Source organism: Bidens hawaiensis, unplaced genomic scaffold (genome assembly GCF_021521415.1).
Source record: "Bidens hawaiensis isolate Kalapana, Puna unplaced genomic scaffold, B.hawaiensis_p1.1 tig00001206_1, whole genome shotgun sequence".
Lineage (NCBI taxonomy): Eukaryota > Viridiplantae > Streptophyta > Magnoliopsida > Asterales > Asteraceae > Bidens > Bidens hawaiensis.
In genome coordinates, this window is record NW_027491069.1 from 3,039,561 (window position 1) to 3,064,873 (window position 25,313).

At 35.1% G+C, this 25,313-nt stretch overlaps 1 protein-coding gene across 1 annotated transcript; it reads right to left on the reverse strand.

Annotated features, from left to right (window-relative positions):
• Positions 1-254: 254 nt before the first annotated feature.
• Positions 255-689, reverse strand: LOC143564065 (uncharacterized). Its single transcript, XM_077051457.1, has one exon. The coding sequence runs from the start codon at positions 687-689 to the stop codon at positions 255-257; it is 435 nt and encodes a 144-aa protein (XP_076907572.1).
• Between the last annotated feature and the right edge of the window lie 24,624 nt (positions 690-25,313).

Sequence of the window (25,313 nt, forward strand, 5' to 3'; positions counted from 1 at the left end):
GAATTTTTTTTTTTAAGTAAAGCCAAAATCCATTAAAAACTAAATAAAATTATTTATAAAACAAAAACTAAAAATTACCCTACCCCCATGAAAAACCCGAGTTGTCCTCAACACGGTGAAGAGATTCCTAAGAATTCCCCACACTTGATTTGGACAACCTCCTAAATGAGAAAGGTAATTTTTAAAAAAAAAAAATTGGAACAAAATCTAAACTAAATTATACAACAAACCCGGACCGTTTAATTGGTTATTTCCTAAGGCGACCGCAACAGGTAGCCTACTTTGTCCACTTCACACATGTTGATATCCTTACCCTCCAAGTATGGTTTAAGTCGGTGTCCGTTCACAGTTTGTCTTGCTTGATTGTGCAAGTCTTCAATTTCCACATCACCAAACTTGCCCACTCTTGTTATAACATACGGGCCCATCCATTTGCTTTTCACATTTCCGGGAAAAAGCTTGAGCCGTGAATTATATAACCAAACATTTTGCCCTTCTTCAAAAACCCGCTTCCTCAACTTGTCATCATGAACCTTTTTCAACTTATCTTTGTATGCCAATGCACACTCATAAGCTTCATCCCTTATCTCTTCCAATTCCGCCAACTTCAACTTTCTCAATCCACCGGCTTCATTGTAATCTATGTTCACACTCTTAATAGCCCACAGTGCCCGGTGAGCCAACTCCATAGGCAAATGACATCATTTCCCATAAACCAACCGGTAAGGAGTCGTTCCTATGGGTGTTTTATAAGTGGTTCGATACGCCCATAATGCATCATCCAACTTTACCGACCAATCCTTCCTATCAACTCGTACCGTCTTCATCAATATTTCTTTAATTTGTCGGTTGGACTCTTCAACTTGTCCACTTGTTTGCGGGCGATACGGAGTAGCAATTCGATGATTCACATTATACCGCTTCAACAATTTCCCAAAATTGAAATTCTTGAAATGCGTTCCACCATCACTTATAATCACTCTCGGAATTCCAAATCTTGCAAAAATATTGGATTGAACAAACTTACATACCACGGTGTGATCATTAGTCCTTGTTGCTATGGCCTCAACCCACTTTGAAACATAATCCACCGCCACCAACATGTATAAATACCCACAAGAATTTGGAAACGGGCCCATAAAGTCAATTCCCCATACATCAAAAATGTCAACGACCAAAATGGGTTGCAAGGGCATCTCATCCCGTTTTGAAATTCCACCCATCTTTTGACAATTCAAACAATGGCGAGCATATTCACTTGCATCTTTAAAGATTTTAGGCCAATAAAACCCACATGTCAGAACTCGGTAACCCATCTTTTGCCCACTAAAATGACCACCACAAGCGGATGAATGGGCATGTGCCAAAATCTCTTGAACTTCAGATTCGGGAATGCAACGCCGAATGATTTGATCGACACCAATTTTGAACAAATTGGGCTCATCCCAAATATATTGCTTGACTTGGGAGAGAAATTGTTGTCTCCTTTTCTTGGCCCAATGTTTTGGCATCTCACTTGTGACCCGATAATTGACAAAATGAGCATACCAGGTGTAATGGAAACGGCTAACAACTGTTCATCCGGAAATCTCTCATTGATTACATGTGAATCATCGACCCCTTCCAAATGAATTCTCGATAAGTGGTCCGCACCACATTTTCACACCCCTTCTTATCTCGGATCTCCAAATCGAACTCTTGTAACAATAAGACCCAACGAATCAAACGGGGTTTTGCATCTTTCTTCTCCATGAGGTAACGAACCGCACTATGATCCGAATAAACCACAACCTTACTTCCCCATATGTATAACCGAAACTTATCCAAGGCGTACACCACCGCAAGTAATTCTTTTTCAGTAGTGGTGTAATTCAATTGTGCCTCGGATAACGTTTTGCTTGCATAGTAAATCACCACCGGCTTCTTATCAATTCTTTGACCCAAAACTGCTCCAATCGTGGTATCACTTGCATCACACATAATCTCAAAAGGCTTCGTCCAATCCGGCGGTTGCAAAATCGGTGCTTGCACGAATTTTTCCTTCAAAACATCAAATGCTTGCAAACAATCATTAGCAAAATCAAATGCAACATCTTTTAGCAACAAATTGCATAAAGGTTTAGTAATCACACTAAAACCTTTAATAAACCGCCGTAAATCCCCGGCAACGGCGCCAAAATTTGACACGAGGTCGAAGACTCGCGCAAAAATAAACCAAATACAACTAACTAGATAGCGGTAAGTGGGTGTCGAACACGAGGAGTTTGTGGAATATGTGTTACTAAGTAACTCAACAATTAAGCTAATATAAATGTAAATGACGAAAAAGTAATTCTCAAGTTGGTTTTGATTTGATTTTATAAACTAAATAAACTAAAAGAAAGTTGTAAACAATTGCTTAAGCAAGTATTCCTCTTGGAATTCGGGTTATTACTCAACACTTTTATTAACGTTCAATGGATAAATCATAATATCTTGATTTTGTGTAACTGCAAATGTTTGTGATTAATCAAGAACTAAGTACTCGGATTCCTAGAACGTGAGGTCGTTACTTGATAATCAATCAATATAGTCTTAACCCTAATTCCTTCTACTAAATCTCAATTGTCAACGACACCAAGAACGTATAGAACGAAATTAGGTTAAACGATATGGACAAATTACAAACAATCAAACAAACAACGTGATTATATTAATCTAAACGATTCGATAATCAATCCAAGTGCACGAACAATAAACAAAAAGAGTATTGCAATAACCTTACAACCAATAGAAATACTAAAAGTTTTAGCCACACATAATTGAAATCATCATACCACGTTTAATCCGAAGCAATCCAAGATTATGATGTTAATCCTTGATTCCAAACTCTCAAAAACTTGTTCTCAAGCCCCAAAAACACCCCAAAAATTGTCTCAAAACTGAATAATGAAGAATGGAGCTCAAAAGCCAATTATAACATAAAAAACGAGTTGTACCCGCCACCAGTCTTCAGGGTCCACCGTAAGCTACGGTGGCCACCGTAGCTTACGGTGCTTTGAAAATCACTACGCCATGTTCTACCTGTTTACGCTAGGCTGCTACATTGGGACCCTACCGTGGCTACCGTAAGCTACGGTAGCCTCAGCTCCAAGTTCTTTGTTCTTCTTTGACTTGTTGACTGCCATCACCAACTCTGGAGTTCTTTGCTCCTCTCCATCATAGTTCACTTGATTCGCCATATTTAGCACCTGTACCTGCAAACACGCACTATATACGGTAATAACCTAAATCCTTGAAATAACACGTAAACACTCATGTTTTGTTTAGAATTACTACAATTAAAGGTGGCTCTACAATCTACCCATCAACGGGTTCTATCTGTTATTTCTTTAGTTTTCGTTTATTTAAACGCCATGAATTCTTATTTGTTTGTTTTGTTTAAACCTAAGATGCTAGGCTAAATTATATGAACTATCCAGGCTTATGATGAACCTATTTTGATGTTTTGATTTGACTTTGGGATTGTTTATCGTTATGGTTTTTATGGTTTAGTCAAAGATTTACTTATAATTAATTGATGCGTATGAATGCTTAGGATTGTTTGGTGAGTTTTATTCCATAGTTTTCCTTGATTATTGTTTGTCATATGATAGGATTACTATTAGGTCAATTACTTTGTGTTCTTGATTATTTTATGGTTGATTTCATGATAAGATCATAGGAATAATATTGTCAAATAAACCTAAGTGTGCTGCTAACCTAAAATCTGTAAAGTGCTAGGTTATTGATAAGTCTTTACAATTTAATCTTGCTAGATTTAGTTCTTCGTAAGGAGTCCGTCTAGGGTTGATTATTTATTATTGTTTATCAAATCAATTAAATATAATAAATTGCCTTTGATTTCCGCGCTGTAAGGTAGGATTTCGTATAAAGGAACTAAATTATAAATAATTATGTGACCGTAAGGAAACTTGATTTTCAATACTGGTGTGCGTTAAAACTTGTTAGAAATCCATAGGTGTCTCTTAAGAAGGGTCAGGGGTCCTGTTCGGGTTTTTTTTTATGTGTCTATTTTACGATCCCAGTCCATAACTAAACATTTTCCCGGGTTAATTCATTACTGAAATCTAGGGGATTCTAGCCTAGGTAGTTTTCTCATCATCATCTTATTTTCATAACAAACTTTTACTTTCGTTTAAATTACTTATTTTCTTAATTAGTTTTTAATTATAGTATTAAATTAATATTTTAAATACAACCCCCCAAACAAATATAATTAATAAGTCATGTGTGTAGTCGAGTCTACTTAGCTAATAAACGTAATTTAGAGAGTCTCGTGGGTTCGATATCCGGACTTACTTAGCTTTACTAGAGTCGATCGGTTCACTTACCGGTTAGTAGTTTAGTCGAGTTTTAGAGAGTCTAGAGTATTACTTAGTGTTTATTTTTAGTTAATAATTATTAAACTACTTCAAACACACAAGTTATGGTGGATATATGTCGCTGGAAATTTTAATATTATCAAATCGTTTAATTCAATTTAGTTTATACCAATGTAGAATAATAGTTATAAACATTGATGCCTATTGTGAAGGGTGGGGCATACGTTCGTTTATGAATATTACAATTTTTGGAACAATGAAACTGGTGGCTCAAAGAGACATCACCCTTTGATGAGGTCCATAGAAACATCAAACAACTACCATCCCCCGCCACACCACGTCAACAGGGATCTTGTTGTTAAAAGAGCGCCAAAGTCAATAAGGGGATTAGCATAATGCTTCGGAACAAAAAAATAAAAAAAACAAGTATTTGGACGATCCAAAGATCAAAGTAACACTTACGTTCAACCGGAAGAACAAATAATCCCTTTTTACTCGATATAAGCAACATGAACTCCGTATAACTTACAAGCCACGAAAAGCTATGTGATAAAATTAGAGCTAAATATGAATTATAAATTTAGTTAAGTTGTAACGTTTGTTGTTTGTTACTTTCAATTTATGTGATTTTGCTGTTTATAATTTTTAAATTATATACAGTTTTTAAATTAAAAATATTGAATTTCCCCAATTTTTCCAAATTTTAATGTAACAAATTATACTTTTTAAATAAATTTTATTATTCTAAATGATACAAAGTAAGAAAAATAGTTTAGTAAAAAAATGATTTAATAATAATAAGCAAAAGGTGGCAACAATGTAGAAATGTAAGAACACACAAACTACTGGTAGGATTGGAGAGAAATTGTTTGTTTTTTATAAGATGAGTGAATCATCGAACGAAAAAAAACATATAGTTGATACCCACAAACTATAGGAATAAGTGGTAAATAGAAATAGACAAACAAATTATTAACAATTAAACAGCATATCTACAATTAAACAGCACATCTAACACAAAGAAAACATGCTTACATTACAGCCACACACTTAATAAATTAGTTTTTGAAAAGGAAGAAATGATTTGGAGAGGGAAAATTTGAAGTTAACAAAGTGGTTTCTAGAAATATCGAACATAAAAAGTATTTAAACAGGAGAGGGGGGTTATGATGAAGAAGGCCGAATGGGATACGCACCAACTTTCACCCACCCCAAATTTTGTAAATGAAAAGGGGGAAATAGAATCAACGAGATACGGAGTACATATGGGACAAATATAGGATTATGCTTCTATTAGATAGTTTGTGTTTTTCATTTGAGGTGCTGTTTGTTTTTTTTAAAGGTCTGTACAGGTTTTTTTGTTTGTATTATGCAGATTACACGTAGACATTGCCACCAACAGATTGTTTGTTTTTTCGAAAACTTATCATTATAAAATGTTTGCGCGAGCTCTTTCTGGTTCAGACTTGGCCCATAAACTTCTAAGATCTTCTAAGGTTTGTAGAGGATTAAATACTACCACCTACTAGCACTCACTGTCCACCACCACCACCCACCGTCCGCTATCACCACCACCCCCACCATCTTCCACCACCACAACCCACCATCTGCCACCACCACCGTTTACCTCCACTGTCCATCAAAACCACCCACCACCACCTATCACCACTGTCTACCACCTGCCACCACTGTCCACCACCACCACCACTAGCACCGTCCAGCACCACCACCGCCCACTATCATAGTTCGTACACCACCAACAGTTTATTTTAGCAGTCTATAGACGTTAAAAAACAAACAGTCTTCTTTTGCAGACTGCAGAGGTTTGGTCCACCTCTTCTTCAACAGATGTGGTCCGCAGACTTTAGATATTTTACCTCTAAAAAATAAACAGCACCTGAATGACCAACAAAGTCCGGTTTTTCGTGTATATTCTTTGGCAAAAAGTCTCCTACATTTGTGATCGCAGATGGCACTGGTGACTTGGCTCGCCACAAATTACAAGGAAATCCCGAAAGCCTACTCCCACTATGACAAAACCCTGGCTCGCGAACAAGACTTGAACCGGTGACCTCCCCTAGCCAAGAAAAAGTCACTCAGTTACCGCTAGAAAAAAAAACATAAAAATTGTTGGAAATTTGTGACACAAATAAATACTATTAATATAAATTGGTAACGAGTCCCAAATGACGTAAAGATGAATGCAACATCGATACTCTAAGGTGTGCTTGAGACTTTGAAATTATGTAAATGAGTTTGTCTCACATTGGTGGAATGAGAAACTCTCAAGTAGTTCAGTGGCAGTTGCAACGGGCATAAGCAAGGAGCGATGTGATGTGCGTAATGTGCATTTTAATGGTGCACTTTGCATTTTGCACGCTTGCATCACCACTTAAGGGCCGTGTTAGTATTTTTGAGTCTTGGTTCATGGGTGCCTTTGACTTTTCAAGTTCCATCAGTTGCAAGAGTTAATTGTGTTATTTAAGTCTCATACATTTTGTATTGATTTTAGAACTTATCTCTCTGACTTAATTGTGTTATTCAAGTCTCATAAGTGTCGCATTGATTCCAGAACATAACTCTAATGGTTAAGTGGTGTATTAACTCAAGACTTTTGGTTAAGACATGGTTTTTTAATATAACTAACATAAGTTCCTAGATCAAACACACTAAAATCCGTTCATGCAAACAAACACACAACTTGAAGAATTTTCAAGCTTTACGATCTTGCATTCTGTTGTTGCAGGTATAGTTTGAGTGCTAGGCTAATCTCGACAATACTTCCTGCTGCGGCTGTTGTACCCTGGGAGAAAAGCGAGTTCACCTGGGTGACTAGAAATATGTTTTAATTGACCTAAGTTAAACAAAAATCCTAAGCAACCCTCTTGTTTCTGTACTAGTTTTTTGATTTTTGTAAACTTCTGTTCTGTAATTCATTTCAGTTTGTGTTAGTATAGATTTTGTATTTCTTCTGATTATTTCCTTCATATTGTAATATGAAACTCTGAAAAATATTGTTATTCATTTTGTGAATGGTTGGCCTACAGAAATCTCTAATAAAGTAATACCAAATACGGAATTCAGAAAATCTAGGAACCATCCATGTAATTTATTAAAAAACTAGTTTAGTAAATTTATTAAAAGATTAGAGATCGTGGATATTCATATGAAAAATAAAAAGTTAAGTGCAAAAATCAACTCGGTGGTCAACATTATTTTGCTTGGAATCAACCTTGTGGTCGTTTTGTTTTTCTACAAAAATCACCCTAGTGGTTTGCATTTTTTTTCTTTTTTTTTTTGCAATTGGAAACCCGCCGTAAACCCAAAGTTAAAAATCATGTGAAAAGACCGTTACACCCCCGACCGCTTCTTCTTCTTCCACCTCCTCCTCTGCCCCTTCCTCTTCCTTTTCCTCCTCCTCCTCCTCCTCCTATTCTTCCTCTTCTTCTTTCTCTAAACTCTCTCCTTTCTCTCTAGTCGGTTTCTTCAAATCGAATCATGATGAAAGCTTCAAACAATGGATTTAATCCTCAAAACCTATCCCACTTATTCCATCTTATCCTAGCCTAAATTCACCTTTTAATTCCCCTAATTTGAGTACAAACGGTTCCTCAAGTCAATTGGTGAAGTTCGTCATCACCTTTCATCAAGAGCCCGCACCATCATCAGTTCCTCCTCATGAAATAAACTTACCAAACTAGTCTTAAATAAATTACATCCCAGTTGGTGCAGTCACTTAGTGATATTGATGGTAAGCAACAATTAACGGCCATCCACAGTTGTCAAAAGGCAGGAATTAGGGTTGAAGGTCACCGATGTCCTATTAAAACTAAGAAATCATTAAAATACAATCCGTTAACTCTCTAATTTACCTGTCAACTCACAGATTCCGAAGGAGTCGATCACAGCTCTCTCTCCGCCCAAACCCTCAGAGCAGAGTCGTGACACCATCGTTCGTCTTCTTCGAGAATCACTTAAATCAATGAAGTATCCCCCGTCCCGTCGCTGCTTCCAGACCTTGGGGTTGGGGTTATGGGGAAGAAAGGTCAATCTGGGGCGGGGGTTGGGTCTGTTCTTGGAAAATATACATATTATTATTATTATTATTATTATTATTATTAGGAATATTGGTTTTAAATAATCCCAACTATGCTCTATTGGTAAATATCAGTCTCAAGTGTACACTTGACTGCTGACAGTCTCAACTATTGGTGTATTTAATTTTAATGGGCCATGACTGACGGATGTCTAACTCCATTAGTGATTTGCTGATGTGGCACGCTTAGTTGTCAAAAAAATGCTTATATGACAACTTACGTGGCTCGGTATAAGAATTTTATCTCTCCCTCCCTCTCTCTCTCTCTCTCTCTCTCTCCTGCTATTCACCCACCACCGAAACGTCAAGATTTACGATTCCACGAGTTATAAATCCAACCATGAAACCACTATATCACCACCATCTCTCCCCACCATTCAACAATTCAAGTTTCAATATACATCGAATGCATATTAGATTTACTTATTCAAGTTTCAAAGGTTTACTGATTCAAGAAAATCGGGGGTTGCAGAGGTGCATAACGGAATTTGCGAGTGGAGGCGGCGGTGGCAGAGGGTGGGGCGGAGGTTGCAGCTGGTGGCGGCGGGCGGCAGAGGTGGTTAACGGAGGTCGCAGGTGCTGACGAATAAGAAAGTTGGGAGGAGAGGCGGTGGTGGCATGGAAGATCTATTGTGGCGGCGGTGGTGGCAGAAAGTCTAGTGTAGCGGTGATGGCTGGTGTGGAAGTGGGTGGCCGTGAAGTGAAAAAGGTAGAGGAACTGCATATGGTGAAGGTAAGAAGATGAATTTATTGAAATCTAGGGTGCTACTCCTGCTTATGTTGTTGGGGTTGCCACCTAAGCTGCCACATAAGCAATTTTTTGACAACTAGGCGTGTCACATCAGCAAATCACTAACGGAGTTAGTCATCCGTTAGTCACGACCCGTTAAAAACAAATACACCAATAGTTGGGACTGTCAGCAGGCAAGTGTAAAGTTGGGACTGATATTTACCAATAGGGCATAGTTAGATTATTTAAAACCAATATTCCTTATTATTATTATTATTATTATTATTATTATTATCTGTGAAAAGACGATTTTGCCCCTGATTTTAATTTTGCCCCTGATTTTAACATAATTAACAAACGTTAACTAGGGACGGACCTAGTGCACAACTAGGGGAGCCTTTGCTATCCATCAACTTTTCGCTGGTAGTGCACTTTTTTTTGGCTCGTTTTCGTATTTCGCTACCCTGAAAAGATATTGCGTTACCTGTATATTTGTTTAAAGTCCAACAAATTTAAAAGTTCAAATGAATTAAAGCCCAAACAAAGTTTAAAGCCCGAAGTAAATAAAACCCATTAACCTTTTTTTTATTTTTTTTATTTTATTCGTGAACGAGAAACATCAAACAGAAAAAGGCTCAACAGTTGCTTTAGCAGTTTGTTTACATAAAAAAAAAAGAAAATAATGATATCAATCCAACACCAAGTTTAAATATTCCAACTCCAAGTTCAAATATTGTTGATGATATGCAAGAAAATGAAGATCAGTCCAGTTCAAATATTGAGAATGATATGCAAGAAAATGATAATATTGGTCTAAATAATCATTCGGCTTCAAGCTTTCAATACGACGTACAATCGATTTGAATGATCTTCCTTTGGATCTCTCTGATAGACCACCTATTGCTAGTTAGCAGTTTGTTTACATAAAAAGAAAAGAAAATAATGATATCAGTCCAACACCAAGTTCAAATATTCCAACTCCAAATTCAAATATTGTTGATGATATGCAAGAAAATGAAGATCAGTCCAGTTCAAATATTGAGAATGATATGCAAGAAAATGATAATATGGTCTAAATAATCATTCGGCTTCAAGCTTTCAATACGACGCGCAATCGATTTGAATGATCTTCCTTTGGATCCCTCTGATAGACCACCTATTGCTAGTTATCTTCCTAATCACATAGATGACATAAGAAGAGCGTAGTTTGTTAAAAATGCTTTTCAACAACGAGGTCATGACTTTAAATAACAAACTATTCTAATGCCTGGAGACGTTTTAATGTAAAATAGTTTGATAAACATGATTGGCTGGAGTATAGTACTAAACAAGAAAAACCATATTGCTTATGGTGTTACTTGTTGAATGAAAGTGTTGGTAATCAAGGTGGAAGAGAAACTTTTGTAAGTGGAGGCTTTTGTAATTGGAGTAAACCGGGTTCCTTAAAAGACCATGTTGAGGAAGTTAATAGTGTTCACAATAAGGCGGCTAAAAATGTAACAATCTCTTGAACCTAAAGCGATCCTATAAGGCGAATGTCACTAAGCGTAGTATGAAAAAAAAGATTGCAAATTGATATCGATTTTTGGGTTCTGTTCATAGTTATAGATTCTCGTTAGAAAATAGTTTATCATTTCGTGGTCATAATGGATCTGAAGAATCTTTTTCTGAAGGTCTATTTCTTGCGGTTTTAAATTTGATTTGTGAGAACAATTCGAATATTGGTAAGTTCAATCTAAGAAATGCAAAAAAGAATAATAAATTAAATAAGAGGATATAATTGCTCGATTTCAACTTTTTAAAACCGAAGAGGGGAAATCTGCACCTCATGTGTTTAAATATGTTTATTATCATGTTTTTATTTTTGTTTCGTTTGCAATATATGTATAAAATACGATACAAAAAAATTATTTTGAAAGTTACCCCTAAACTTGATTTCTAAATCAATGTTAACTAACAGTTGGTTCTAGCTAATTGCCAAAAGAATATGCATATAATGATGATGGCTTGACTTTATATTTTCAATCAAATTAAAATATGCCTAATGGCGTTCACAATAAGGCCAACCACAACCACTGTGTTTGTTAATGGTAAAAACATGTCATCATGGTGTTCGTTCATTTTGGAGATCAAGATCATTCCTTCATTGCATTTTTGTAGCCTATCAAATAATATTACGAACATGTGTTGGTGGGCAGGGCTGTAAATGAATCATACGAAGCCTTGTTGATATTCGTTCGTTTAGCATTAAGCTTGTTCACAAAAGGTTCATGAATGCTAAGCGAATAGATAATCTTATTTATTTGGGATCATTTGTTAAGAATTTGAACGTGTTGACAAGGAAAACGAACATCCAGTATTTAAGTAAGCAAAAAGAAAAAAAAAACATTCTTAATCCAACATTAGGCATGATCACCTTAATTAAATATAAAGTTAAGCACTTAAAATAATAATAATCATAAGCATAATCATCCCCAATCGGTGATTTCATTATGATAATGTCAGCGAAGTACAAGTTAGATTTGTTGTTAGTTAAAGCAACACTTTATAAATCAACTATTAAAAAAACAAACGGAACATAAACAATAAAAATATAAAATTATGAAATTTAATGCTAGGTTGGTTATTACAAATAAAATATTATAAAAATATAAAACGAACCTTTAAGTAACAAATATAAATGAACATATTACCAAACGTTTACGAACATAAATGAACAAACACAATCTTTGTTCATGTTCGTTTATTTAACTAACGAACAAATTTTCTTGTCCGTGTTCGTTCATTTATTAAACGAATGAGCGAAAAGGAACTTTTCGCCAAATAGTTCACGAATATTCGCTGAACATTCAGTCAATTTACAGCCGTGCGTGTGGGTGCCGGAGGGGGTGTTTTAATACACTTTTAACCAATAAATACAAAAATCATAAAGCATGTCCGTTCTTAAAAAAGTTACATAAAAAAAATTACAAACACGTGACATATAATCATAAAAAAGGTTATTAAACACACTCTGAACAAAGTCAAAAGCAAATCTTCACTGTCTTCTTGTCTAGATGACACGAGTCGCTATCGTTGACATCATGCTGACGATTTGAGAAAGGAAGTGTGTAAAACCCTTAAAGCGTTGTGTACTTCGATTGAGAGGGTGGTGAGAAAACCTCAAGTCGAAGAAAAACACTGGGTTACGGGCTTGGAAGTCCAATTTCATTAATTCATATGGACGATTAGGGTACAACAACCAGCTCACACCTGATATTCGAGTGTGGGCCTTAGTGAAGCCGATTTTACTATTTTTAATTATCTTCCGGCTCTCCAGGGCCGGCTCCGAGAAAGCAAAAAAATTTTTTGATCAAAGCCGAAAATTTTTTTGAGCTTAAGTAAAAGGAGTATTTTGTTGGGTTTAAACAATTTAATTTTTATATGGGCTTAGGGGTTGTTTGTTTACATCTGAATTGAACCATTCAGATGGAAACATCTGATTTATTCAGACTTCAGCCTGTTTGGTTCCAAATAAAAAAACATCTGAATAGTTAAAATTATGTCTGAATCAATCAGACTCCATGTTGATGCTGAATGGGACAGAGGCTTATTCAAATCTGACTCATTTAGATCTGAATGAACCAAACAGCCTCTTACTTGGTTATAATTTGGGTTGTGTAAAAAAAATTACTTTTGTATAAAAAAAGAATTAAGCATGTCTCAAGTGAGGCCAGAACTCACAACCTTTTGGTTATGAGTAATATCTATTTGCTAGTAGACCAAGTTAGTGGCTATGGAATTATTTTTAAATATTAAATATGCATATGGACCTGCATCAAATTTTGTGGCCCCGTGCTTAAACCTTCTCCGTAATCAAACTCAATTGCTTCAAATGCCTTCAATGCTCAATTTCGTGTGTTCTGGATTAGAATCTTTAACCTAATTCCAAGAATCTATTACTAAAAGCCCATGAGGAATCCGGCCCAAGACTTTAAGCAGAACATAAGCTAAGAGAATAAAAGATTTGATCCGAAGCGTAAAAACTTGGGGCCTTCTTTCTCGGACCATAAATCGAACCCACCGGGTTCCAGAAACCGGTCTGCTATAACCTTCAGTTTCTCATCGGCGGTAGTGGATGTGGCGACTAGATGGTGGTGCAACCGTGGGAGTTCTCTAGAAACAGTCCTTATTTCATTATTTGATTGCTAGTAATGCATGGTCCTTAAGTTGTTACGGTTATCTATTTATAGTCCTTTAGTTAGTTGTTGCATGGTCTACTCCCAATCCTTGGCTTCATGCATGGCAAGCTAGTAAACTCGAAATCCGAAACATTCAAGACATATATGTATGTGATTAGTTTTAATTTTTCAGTGGATTTAAGACGAGTATGGTATTATGTTATACTTGCCTGAAAGCCCAAAGCATACATACATATTTACACGAACCAACTTGTAAACATTTTCTTTTTCTTTTTGTTGGATAATAAAATTATAGAGCAATCTACTAATCTGCTAGTCCACTCATTTTAATTTTTAGATTTCTAATTTTTTATAAATAATAGTTATATAAGTATTAAAATAGTAAGACATGTATTTGAAAATCCCAATGCATAAATTTTACCGTGTAAGACACATAATTTTACAATCGGATGTGATCTTGGATTACTTATGCACGTCTAATTTTCATCCCTACTTGGATTCATTTTGTTGTTTATTATTCACATTTTTTTTGTTGGCATATTTTAAGTTATAACTTATATCAGACTCAAATCCAGATTCAGACTAATTAGCCTTTATAACAAATGCCATAACATCTAAAACTTAAAACTAAGAACTAAGGAAAAAAACTATTTACTTTATAAATAATTTGTATGCAAACAATAATTTGTATCACCCGACCATGATTCTATGGTGAAACACTTCTAGCAGTGGTGGGCGTTGGTGGTTCCACCATACTTTTTCTTCTAGTGGCTCGGATGTAGCACACAATCGACACCACAAACGCCATGACTAACCCTCCAAGGATCACTCCCCCGCCAGCGATGGACTTATCGACCGAACTTGATTCATGGTGGTGGTGCTGCTGCTTCTCCAAGTACATTCCATCCTCCTCTTCAGCCCTACTCCCATTATTCTCTTCATGATCACTTGATGGTTCAGTGGCAGGTGGCTCTGATTTGCTTGCTTGGTGTTTACCAAGTTTTCGACTGTTGGGCGCTTCAGCTGTGTATATATCATTCAAAGGACTAAAAGCTGGCGTTCCAACTGCCTTAGGCTCGATCCCTCCTGAGTATTCGGCTGACAGGGTTAGAAATGTGTGCGTTAAGATCAAGAGAAAAAGAACAAACTGAGCCATTGTTTTAAATGTTCTTAATGCATGAAATGAAGGTATTTAGTGGCTTTTAGGTGTGTGGTTTGGGTACATTTATATAGGGTACGTGACTTCACATGATCACAGCTGTGAAGGAAATTTCTTTTGGTTCCACTAGATGATGTCAACGGCAATGGAAATTTCCTTTTGCTTGGTTTTTTATCATTTATTTTTGTAACATTTTGTATGAATTAAGAGTGTATAGAATATAAAATAATATTATAGTATTTGTAAATAGATTAATTAATGGTTGTTAAATATATGCATATTGTCTGTAGAAAAGGACAAGTTTACACGTGAAAGGAATAGAATAGCTTGGAATACAACTGTTAGGGGACATGATGCATTGTGTTTTATGTTGCAATTAATTGTTAATGCAATAAAATAATTAAAATATAGGTGAATATCGACCCCTAGAAAAGTGAGGTAACCAAGTCAAATTAAATTTTGAGAGAGAATAAATAAGGCAGAGTTAATAAAAAAGTCAGTAATGTTTTAATTTTAATAAAATAAACAATTGACCCAAACTTATTAACAAAATCTAATTGAAAGTGATTTATGATGCTATAACTTTAAATAAGTTTAATATAGATCTACTAGTCATGAGATAACTAAAACCGGGATAGATGCATAAATGTTAATAAAATGTGTTCTACAAGTAAATTATAATATTGTTTTATGTTATGAATTTGGTTTGAGTTTGTATGCTTAGTAGATTGGTTGATTGTATTGCATAATTGTTCATTTTGTGCATGCTAGTAGTTTTTATGCTCACGAATTATTCAGCTTCAGTTAGTAGAGCGTAGGCAAGTCGAAAATTCGACGGCGACCCATAAAATAAAAAAAAGGAAATGTAAAACGGGCAGGGGTTCCTAAAGTAAATTGGAAGATGTTAAATGTATGCAGTGTCGATATGTTTTTAGAAGTTTAATTATTTAAAGGGAAATAAAGCCCATAAGATAAGTTAAATTGAACTAAAGGGTGCTTAGCCTAGTGGTATAAAGACGTTAGATAAGTTTTGCATTCTTAAAGGGTGTGGGTTTATACCCGTAGATAACAAAACAATAAAAAAATATTGTTAAGAAAAATAGATAAGTTAAACTGGCATTTCAATAAATTATATTAAATGAAGTCTTTTTAATTTCCTTTGTAACCGCGGATTGATTAGAGAACTAAGTTATATTTTGATTTTCTTAAATAGTGAGGACATTAGTTTATCATGGTTAGGGTATAGCATTTAAAGGTTATGATACAAAGAGTAGTATAAAATAAAAACTCACTTGAGTTGAGAAAATTCTAAAAACTCTTTTCCAGTCGCATGTTTTTAATTAAAATTTGAATCTTGTAGTCCCCAATTAAAGTTAATAAAAAATATAAAGATAAAAATAAATTTTTGTCTCTCTCGAGTTAGTAAACAAATTTAAAAAAAATAGCAAATAATATTTTTTTTTTATTTTTTATGTTTTGTATTAAATGTAGCAATACATATTACATTGTAAAAAAATTGATTTTACATAGGGTTTTCATGAGTTTTCATTCTATACATTGCCATGCTATATATATATATATATATATATATATATAGGCTAAGTATAAAATGAAAACTCACTTGAGTTGTGAAAACTCTAGAAACTCATTCTCAACCACATGTTTTTAATTAATGTTTAAATCTTGTGATCCACAATTAAAGTGAATAAAAAATGTAAATATAAATATAACTTTTTCTCTTTCCTGAAAACATATATAAAAATTAGTAAAAAAATGTTAAAAAATAGCAAAACATTTTTTTTTATGTTTCGATATTTTGTATTAAATGTTACAACATATATTACATGTAACAAAAAAAAACGATGTTACATAGGGTTTTTGCGGGTTTTCACAACTCAAGTTGGTTTTCATTTTAACCTTACCCTATATATATATATATCATGAATTCGAATTTTTTATGAAATATATTTGGCCTATTATGTTTATTGTTATGAAATCTACCAAATCATAATTGCAAGAGTTTAAAGTTGATGTGGGTTGATTCACTGTTGGAGCAAATATATTCAATTTGAGGAAATATCATGATATTGAAATGTCAAGAAGGGGGTAATTTATATTAAGCCAAATAAAAACTAAATTTTGTTTAATATCACATATGCCAGCCTTTTGAGTTTGATTGCTTCAAAACGGATGTAAATCCTAAGGACTAAGAGATTGACGGTTGTTTGGGGTGACATTTACATTGATTTTCTTTGAATGAGCATGATAATACAAATTAGTACGATAAAACAGCATATACTATCACTAGGAGAAAGTAAACTTGTGTATCGCTCAACTTCACTACTATACTAATATACTATATGCTAATAATGTGAAAGAATGTAAACTTTCCCTAAAATAGAGTTAGAAAACTAATTTATTGTAATGTAACGAGTATTAATAACTTAATTAAATACATGTTATTACTCTTGAGATCTTTGTTGCTAACTTTGATATGTTATTTGAATGGTGTAACTGGAGTCATGTAACAATGATAAGTCACTTATCGATTAGAGTATATTGTTGTTTAGGGTTTACTAGTATGAGTCCACGTGTCATTTTAGGTTTATAATCATTTATCTTATAATCTCTATATAATCATTTATTGAATTGAATGAATCAATATCTTACGATCGGTTTAGAAAGTTTAAGTTCTTAAATTTATAACATCCTACACCACCCAACAATGGAACGGAATCTATAACTCTGGACAATATTTTGTCTTGTGGCTCTAGGAGAAGCCCAAGTCTACATGTCTTGTCCCTTGCACCTACACCTACACCTACACCTACACCCTAAAGATTATGTGTTCATTTCCATGTAATTTCTTAGAATGTGCCGATGTCCTTCCGTACACGTGCGCACTGACAAAATAAATCTATGCTTATTCTTCTTTTTTTTTAACGATCAATCAATAATAAAACGAAAAAATTTATGACGAAATAACAAGAAGCTATCTCGCCTAGTTACATCACCAAAGTTACAAATAAAACACCTTACAAATAAAGGAAGCCCATGCCACCTATAAAAAGATTACATATTTTTAAGAGTTAATGGCCATTTTCGTCCCTGTGGTTTGCTACTTTCGTCACTTCAGTCCAAAATTTTTAATTTTGTCAATTTAGTCCTCATAGTTTTAAATTTTAGCCAATTACGTCCCATCCGTCTAACGGCATCCAGCTATGCCGTTGGTTTAAGGGTATTTTTGTCTTTCTCTTTTTAATTTTGAGTTAATGGTCATTTTAGTCCCTGTGGTTTGATATCTTTGCCAATTCAGTCCAAAGTTTGAAAATTTGTCAATTTAATGTTCAGTTTAATTCAGTTGTTTTTATTTTTTATGTTTTTTGTTTATAACCCTAAAGAGCATAATTCAAGCCCAAAACCATCGAGCAACCTCAAATACTGGTATGCATTACTCTGTTGACAACAGTAATCATACCCCCCCTTATATTTAGTTTCTAGACATTTCCTAAAATCTTCTTCATGGTGGAATTCAATGGTAAAGTGGTCAAGGTAATTCCCTGAAATCGAATTATACACAAAAAACTAAAAATTGTTTTGTTGATTAATGTATAATAGTTGATTACGACCCAGATTTTCGTTATGATATGTTAATCTCTAAACCCTAAATATTATGCATTCATCAAAGAAACGATTTTTAGTTTTTTCCGTACAATTCGGTTTCACGGAATTGCTTTGACCACTTTACCATTGAATTCCACCATGGGGGAGAGTTTAGGAACCGTCTAGAAACTAAATACGAGAGGAGGGGGTATGATTACTGCTGTCGACAGAGTAAATGCAGACTTGTTTTGGGCTTGGATAATGCTCTCTAGAATTATAGAAAAAAACTGACTTAAATTGACAAAATTTCAAACTTTGGACTGAATTGGCAAAAGTATCAAACCACATGGACGAAAATGACCAATAACTCAAAATAAAAAGGAGAAAGACAAAAATACCCTTAAACTAACGGCATAGCTGGATGCCGTTAGACGGATAGGATGTAATTGGCTAATATTTAAAACTATGAGGACTAAATTGACAAAAATACAAATTTTGGACTGAAGTGGCGAAAGTAGCAAACCACAGGGACGAAAATGGCCATTAACTCTATTTTTAATATCAAATCTTCTCCACTTCTCCCATGAAATACGTGTATTCTTCGACCTATTACAAACCCAAAGGAAACTGCTCGCTCTTATTTCTCTGATAAGATTGCATCGGTTCACTGGTTTACGCTTGAACACCGCCGCATATCTAGCCTTCCAAATACGCCATACTATCGTTAGACAAACCGCATGAAAAATCTTCGCTTTCCGTTTAGAGAAGTGACAATATTTATATAATTCTAACACATCACAAGTGGAAAAAACATATATCACCGGCACCTCACACCAATTAGCTATTCCATTCCAAATGGCCTAGGCAAATCTACATGACACTAAAAGATGTTCCGCCGTTTCCTCCGCATCACCACATACCGGGCACCAAATGGACTCCAAATTGACATTTCTCTTAGCCAAAGCCATCAATACCAGTATCCTTTCCATTTCCGCCCTCCAAACTAAAATCCCAACTTTTTTCGGAACAAAGTTATTCCACTCAATTAGATAGCCAATGTCGCTACCTACTATCGCCTCCATCTTTCCTTTAAAACTTTTCATAGAAAAATTTTTTTCTTCATCAAAACTCCATACGAACCGGTCAACACCCGAAACAAGTCGAACCGGTTGACATGCCAATAACAAGCCTCTCAATTCCTCAATTTCCACCTGGCAAGTTGGGACTCTAGACCAAACCCACTGTTACTTTAAGCCTTGCAAAAACATGCCAACAAAATGTTTAAGGAAATAAAAGCAAATCAATATAAATTGTGATCATGGCATTTAATCGAAGTGATAATTATTGTTGATGTCATAAAACCTCTTAGGCTCCTCCCATCGGTTCAGTCGGTCGGTTAATTTAGCATATGTGGAATTAAAAGGAAAATGAAAATTGGCTTATGTGGCAATCAAGTTCAACTAAGTGGCTTGGCCGTCTGGTACCAACACATCATTATTAATTGAGAACTTCCTTTCTTTTTTATGAATTGCTAATTGAAAAACTTTCTGTCGCCATATATTAATATAAAAGTTAGCGAATAATTAAATTTAAAACATCATTAATTTAAAACTGAAAACAAGTCATTCAATTCTGTGTCTGTTTTTGTATCGGACTCTATTTTATAGTAAATTTTATTGTTAATTAAAATTTTAATTTCAATCTATTTTTTATTTTTAATTGAATACCTCTTTTTATAATTTCTATTAAAATTTAAATTATATTTTAATATGAAAGAGTTTGTTTGGTTGCGTTGTTAATAATGTGAGTCAAAATTTTGGGTTAGTTGATTGTGTAGGTGGAAGAGAGAGAAATTAATATTTTAATGAATAGTTTGATTGGGTTGAATTGTGAATGAGAGTAGTCATACTCATAGTTCAAACAAACAAACAAATTCAAATACGATCTGAAAATAATTGTGAAAAAATATTTTTACATGTGCGAAGGGTACGAAGCGAAGCGAGGGGACAAAACACATGTAACAACATTTTCGTAATTAAGTGCATAGTATAATTACACTACAACAAAAATTGAACTAGGGTAATAAAAGCACGCTATGGAATTACAACAAAAATTGAATAGTGGTTTAAATGTATCGTGATTGATTCCCGTGTAAGCTCCAAGCCTATAAATATGGTTAGATATGTGTGCGCAAAGAAAGAGAGAATTGAATGAGCCGGTTTAGTGATGTTTGCACTGCCGGCTTTGAAGAGGGTGGGGGGTACGTATATATGTTTTTGGTATAAAGAAAAAAATATGTATTCTTAATGTTTAAACTCAATTACCCCATTAATTTAAGTCCGTTTTTTATATATATAAAAAAATTGCTTAACCTAAATCATAACCAGCAAAAAAAATAATAATAAAAAAATAAAAAATAACACTTAAAGCTTAAATTTTTTTTCGTCTTTGACCAAAAATTTTTAAGGGGCGACCTCAGATGTTTGATGTTCGTCTGTAAGGCATGCTATGAGCATGAGGTTATGCAGGTTCAAACTACAAACTTTTTTTAGTAGGGATGGCAACAGGTCGGATTCAGGCCGGGTATTGGTAATCCTATACCCATACCCGTTTGTAAAACCGTGTCCCGTACCCGGCCAATTACCCATTGAATATTTTTCGGGTAATTACCCATTAGGTATCGGGCATACCCTTGGATATCGGGTACCCCTTTGGGATTTTCAAGTACATTTTTATCATTATAATTCTTTTATACCTTTTTATTTATATAACAGTTATTACAAATTAAAATATAATGCACACCACATATATAATCGTTACAATAAATAAATAATATCATTATAATGTTTATATAATTTTTTATATATACACTTCACAACCTACAAAATACAAAGAATTTTTCGGGTATACGATTCGGGTATATGGTTCGGGTAAACAGGTAGGGCATTTTCGGGTAATCGGGCTGGGTGTCATCTAATCTCATACCCGGCCCATACCCGTGAAAATTTTAAATCCTAATCCCATACCCGGCCTATACCCATCAGGTTTCGGGTATACCGTCCCATTTGTTTCGGGTTTCGGGTATACCTGTCGAGCTCGGGCTTTTTTGTGATCCCTGCTTTTTAGACTATATTTTCATGTTTAATAGATATTTATGATTCTAAAAGTTTCAAATATCGAATAATAATAATTTGTGAACTGTCCATTCTAAATTACCACATTCGTTCCAGAAGAATCAATATTATAGGTGAGCAGAGTAAGCGTTGAACGGAATTACACGTGAAAGAAGCAAAATAATACGAAATACAACTGTCAAGGAGACATGATGTATTGTGTTTTTGTGGCAATTTAATGATTTTGGAGTTAAATAATCTGAGCATGGGAGAAAAATAAGATCAAAAGCTTGATGTGCGGGGATCTCTTGACACATTAAACGTTAAAAGTAAAATTAAACAAAATGAAAATGTTTATGGCTTTTGTTAGGGGGAATGACTAAGTACATATATTTCGGATAATTGAATCATGTATCACTTAATCTTATACTTGTCTAATTCCTGATAAATTTCTTACAACTGACACCATACCTAGTCCCGTATCAAAATACCCATTGGGTTTGGGTTTGGGTTTGGGTTTGGGTTTGTCCGTCGTCCATAATTACACCACCAAGCGTGTTAGTTCTCATATCCATAACGAATACGTCCAAAACACATCGATGGCATTTGAGGTGGAACATTTCTATAGACCCAACATCTTTTTGCCTAGGACTAATATAAGATTTGCGTATGGTGATACTCAAGGATACGCATGGTGAGCGAGTTGGGTTGATAAAACCATCGCCCAAGAGAGTATGGAAAATGGGTTTGCGAGTGAGTTCTACAAGCCGAACGAGAGGAGACTAAAAACGACCATTGCTCAACCTTTAGATAGCCGCTGGACTTTTTATTTTTTTACAAAAGATAATTTTATACCCACTACTTTTACACTACAGAATTACATATACACATTTTTTTTTTGTTTTTTGCATTTCTTCAATTTCTCTTCTGGCATTATATTTCTACAGTTATAAAAAGTTATTCCACTGGAGGGGCACGTAAATAACTGCATCCTCAAAGCCAAACCCGTTAAGGCAGAAGGTTCGAGCTTGGCAACTATATCCAACCCAACCTATACAATGTCCACTATACTACCCCCAACCTGCACCTATGCAACCCTTGTAAACTTAATTTCACCGAGTCATTTAACTATTATTCAAGCACCCCATGAACCAACCATTGACCGTTAAACGTCTCATGACCAAAGCCCACACTACCAAAACCGGTCATAGCAACTTAGATGATGAAGTGGAAGAGGATAAGGAAGATGAGGAAGAAGAGGAGGACAAGCTGAAGGAGGTAAAGGAAGAAGTGGATTACCATACCATGACCCAAAAGGAGGAGGAGGAGGAGGAATATGAAAAGGAAAAAGAACAGGAGGTACAAATTTTTTTTTTATCTAAGTTGTTATATTTTTATTATCCATAATTTAAGTTACATTTTTTTATTACTTATTTTAAAATAACATAGTGCCAATGTTGGCCAAGTGAAAGTTCCGATATTAATTTTAAACGAGTACAAGAAATAAGCCTACACTATGAAAGGTTTACCAAATTTGTTGGGATGAGATATTGCAAGAATTCATGTCAATTGTCAAAGGGGACTCCGTTTCATTGATGGGTTTGGAGCTTGAGGGCCATTCTCTAAAAAAGATAACACCCCGAGTAGGAAAACCATACAAGCTCAATGGATGGTTTACAAGCAAAATTCCTAATTTTAACGAACACAAGAAGAACACCACACCGATAAGGCCGCAACGAAGGGAAGGAAAGCAGCCAAGCCGTCTAGCAAAGGAAATGAAAGATTGGTACATATCGTCGATGAGTGCAAGATAATGAAAGGGCTGGTCAGAAAAAGATGAGTATGATGCTTGAAGAATAAAAAGATTGTGATATCAAGGTGTTTATGGAGCCGCGTGAACATGTGTCTGACGTACTTGCGATTTTACTAGAATGTAAATGGGAAGTAGAGGCAAAGCGAGATTGACCTTGCGGCTTTTAGGTTTTTATTTTTCAATTTTTCAAAAAATAAAAAGTTCGCTTATGTACTATATGTTTAATGCCAGCAACTCGGCCAATAGACCAAAGTTTGGAGTATTAAAATTCAATAACCCAAATATAAAAGTAAGGGTAGTTATGGGTTCAAGTATAAGAGCATCCACGATAGATACTTTTAGAGGTAGGAGTTTTTGAGGATGCAGAAGGTAATGTGAATGAGAGATGGGGTGACGTGGAGGAAAGAATATGATGATTAGTATTCACCAAAAACTAGTATGTGAGAGTGACTAGGAGCATTCCTTTAAAACCTGGCCGGTAGGACCGGTCCAACCAGGACCTGGTCGCTACCAGGCCGAGTCAGGGTATTTGGGTCGTTTTCTAAAAACTCGGCCGGGTTTTGCTGGTGGCGGTTGGCCCGGACCTGGTGACCTGGCGAGTGAACTGGTAAAACTCATTTTTTTCATTAAAACAAAATAAAATGTACATGTTGGGATTCAAACTTGGTTCATTTCCGAGATATAAGTTTTAATAATTACCCTATGAGCCAACCAATCAAGCTTCATTGATGTATTTATTGATTAAACATAAATCATATATATTTAAAAAGCAATGTATAAAACATAAATAACATTTAAGTTTATTATTATTATTTTTGGTTATTATTTTTTATATGTATATGAATTATATATATGTGTGTGTGTGCGCGCGCGCCCGCGCGTGTAGATAAACTATTTATGATGTCATCAGGGTCAAACACCGGTCCACCTTCCCGGGTCAGTCCGACCTTGACCCGGTAAGGTGTCCGGGTCAGTGTTCAAGTCGGGTCTAAAAACATTGAATAGGAGTGAGAAAAGTGGTGAAAGAAATTGTGTTTTTAAGTGGATTTGAGTAGGGCAAGAGAGAGAGAAAGATTGTGATTAGTTTGGCAAGTGTCACTTTGGCTTATAAAAATACTATGTAAAAATGACTTATTATGGATGCCCTAAGTGTCTCTTTTCTTTTTGGTTTAAATTGGGTTAAAATTAAGTGGCACAATTTTATTGGATAGTAGAGTAGGTTCATGTGGGATGATGAGCCTGGAGCTCCTCTTCCACTCTTATAAAATGATAGCCATCGATAAGGTTAGGTTCACTATCTAATAAAAATCTTGACTGAGCTGCCCAAAACATCTAGGGAACTCATATTTGATAAGGAGTTGTATCACAATCATTGAATGTCACAAGAATGACACACTATTTCTAAAAATTTGACCCATCATATGAAGAGGTTACTCTCGTAATGGGCCTTAACAGTAATAAGAGAGGGCAAAGGTAGCCTACAAGTAAGGATATGATGAACAAGATTTGAAGAGGTCCAGCCAAAGCCCAATGTAGAAAGCCTAAGTAGGAAGAAAGGATAAGAAAGAAAGAATGAACAAATCAAGCAGGGAGAGGTCACCGTATCAATTCGTTAATTTCGCCAAGGTGAAGAAAAAAGAAAAAAAGATCAAATTAATTGGACATGCTCTCTTCTGAACAAGACTTAAGTCACATTATATTATTAAAAATAACAAAAAGGGTGAGCAACAATCATCATCATCATCATCGTACTCAGTATATCCCACCAATAGCAAAGCTATAGTAGGGTCTGAGGAGGGTAAGATGTAGACAGCCTTACCTCTACCCCATAAGGATAGAGAGGCTGCTTCCGTTGAGACCCCCGGCTCGATAGTAGTTTTGCATCAAGCCTTGGACATAAGGCACATAGCACTCAATCATCGGGACACCGGCTGATCGGTGCATGTACCCTTGTCTTTCGGCTATCAACGCCACTACATGATGCCTGATTAACCGTCCGTCACTTTTAACGTTATTTTCACGAGATTAGTAAAATAACGTCAAAATTAGTGCAATTTCACTTTTGCCCACCCGAGGGTTCACACATATATACATCATATGTGCGCACCGCAAGCAGGGCTAAGGGTAATGTAAAAAACACACAAAAGGGTAAGGTGGCTATGATGGCATTTACGTTTATATTTCGATCACTTGTATATTGATCATTTGTATATTATTATTTGCAATGAAGTTTTCAGTCAAATTTATATCAAGA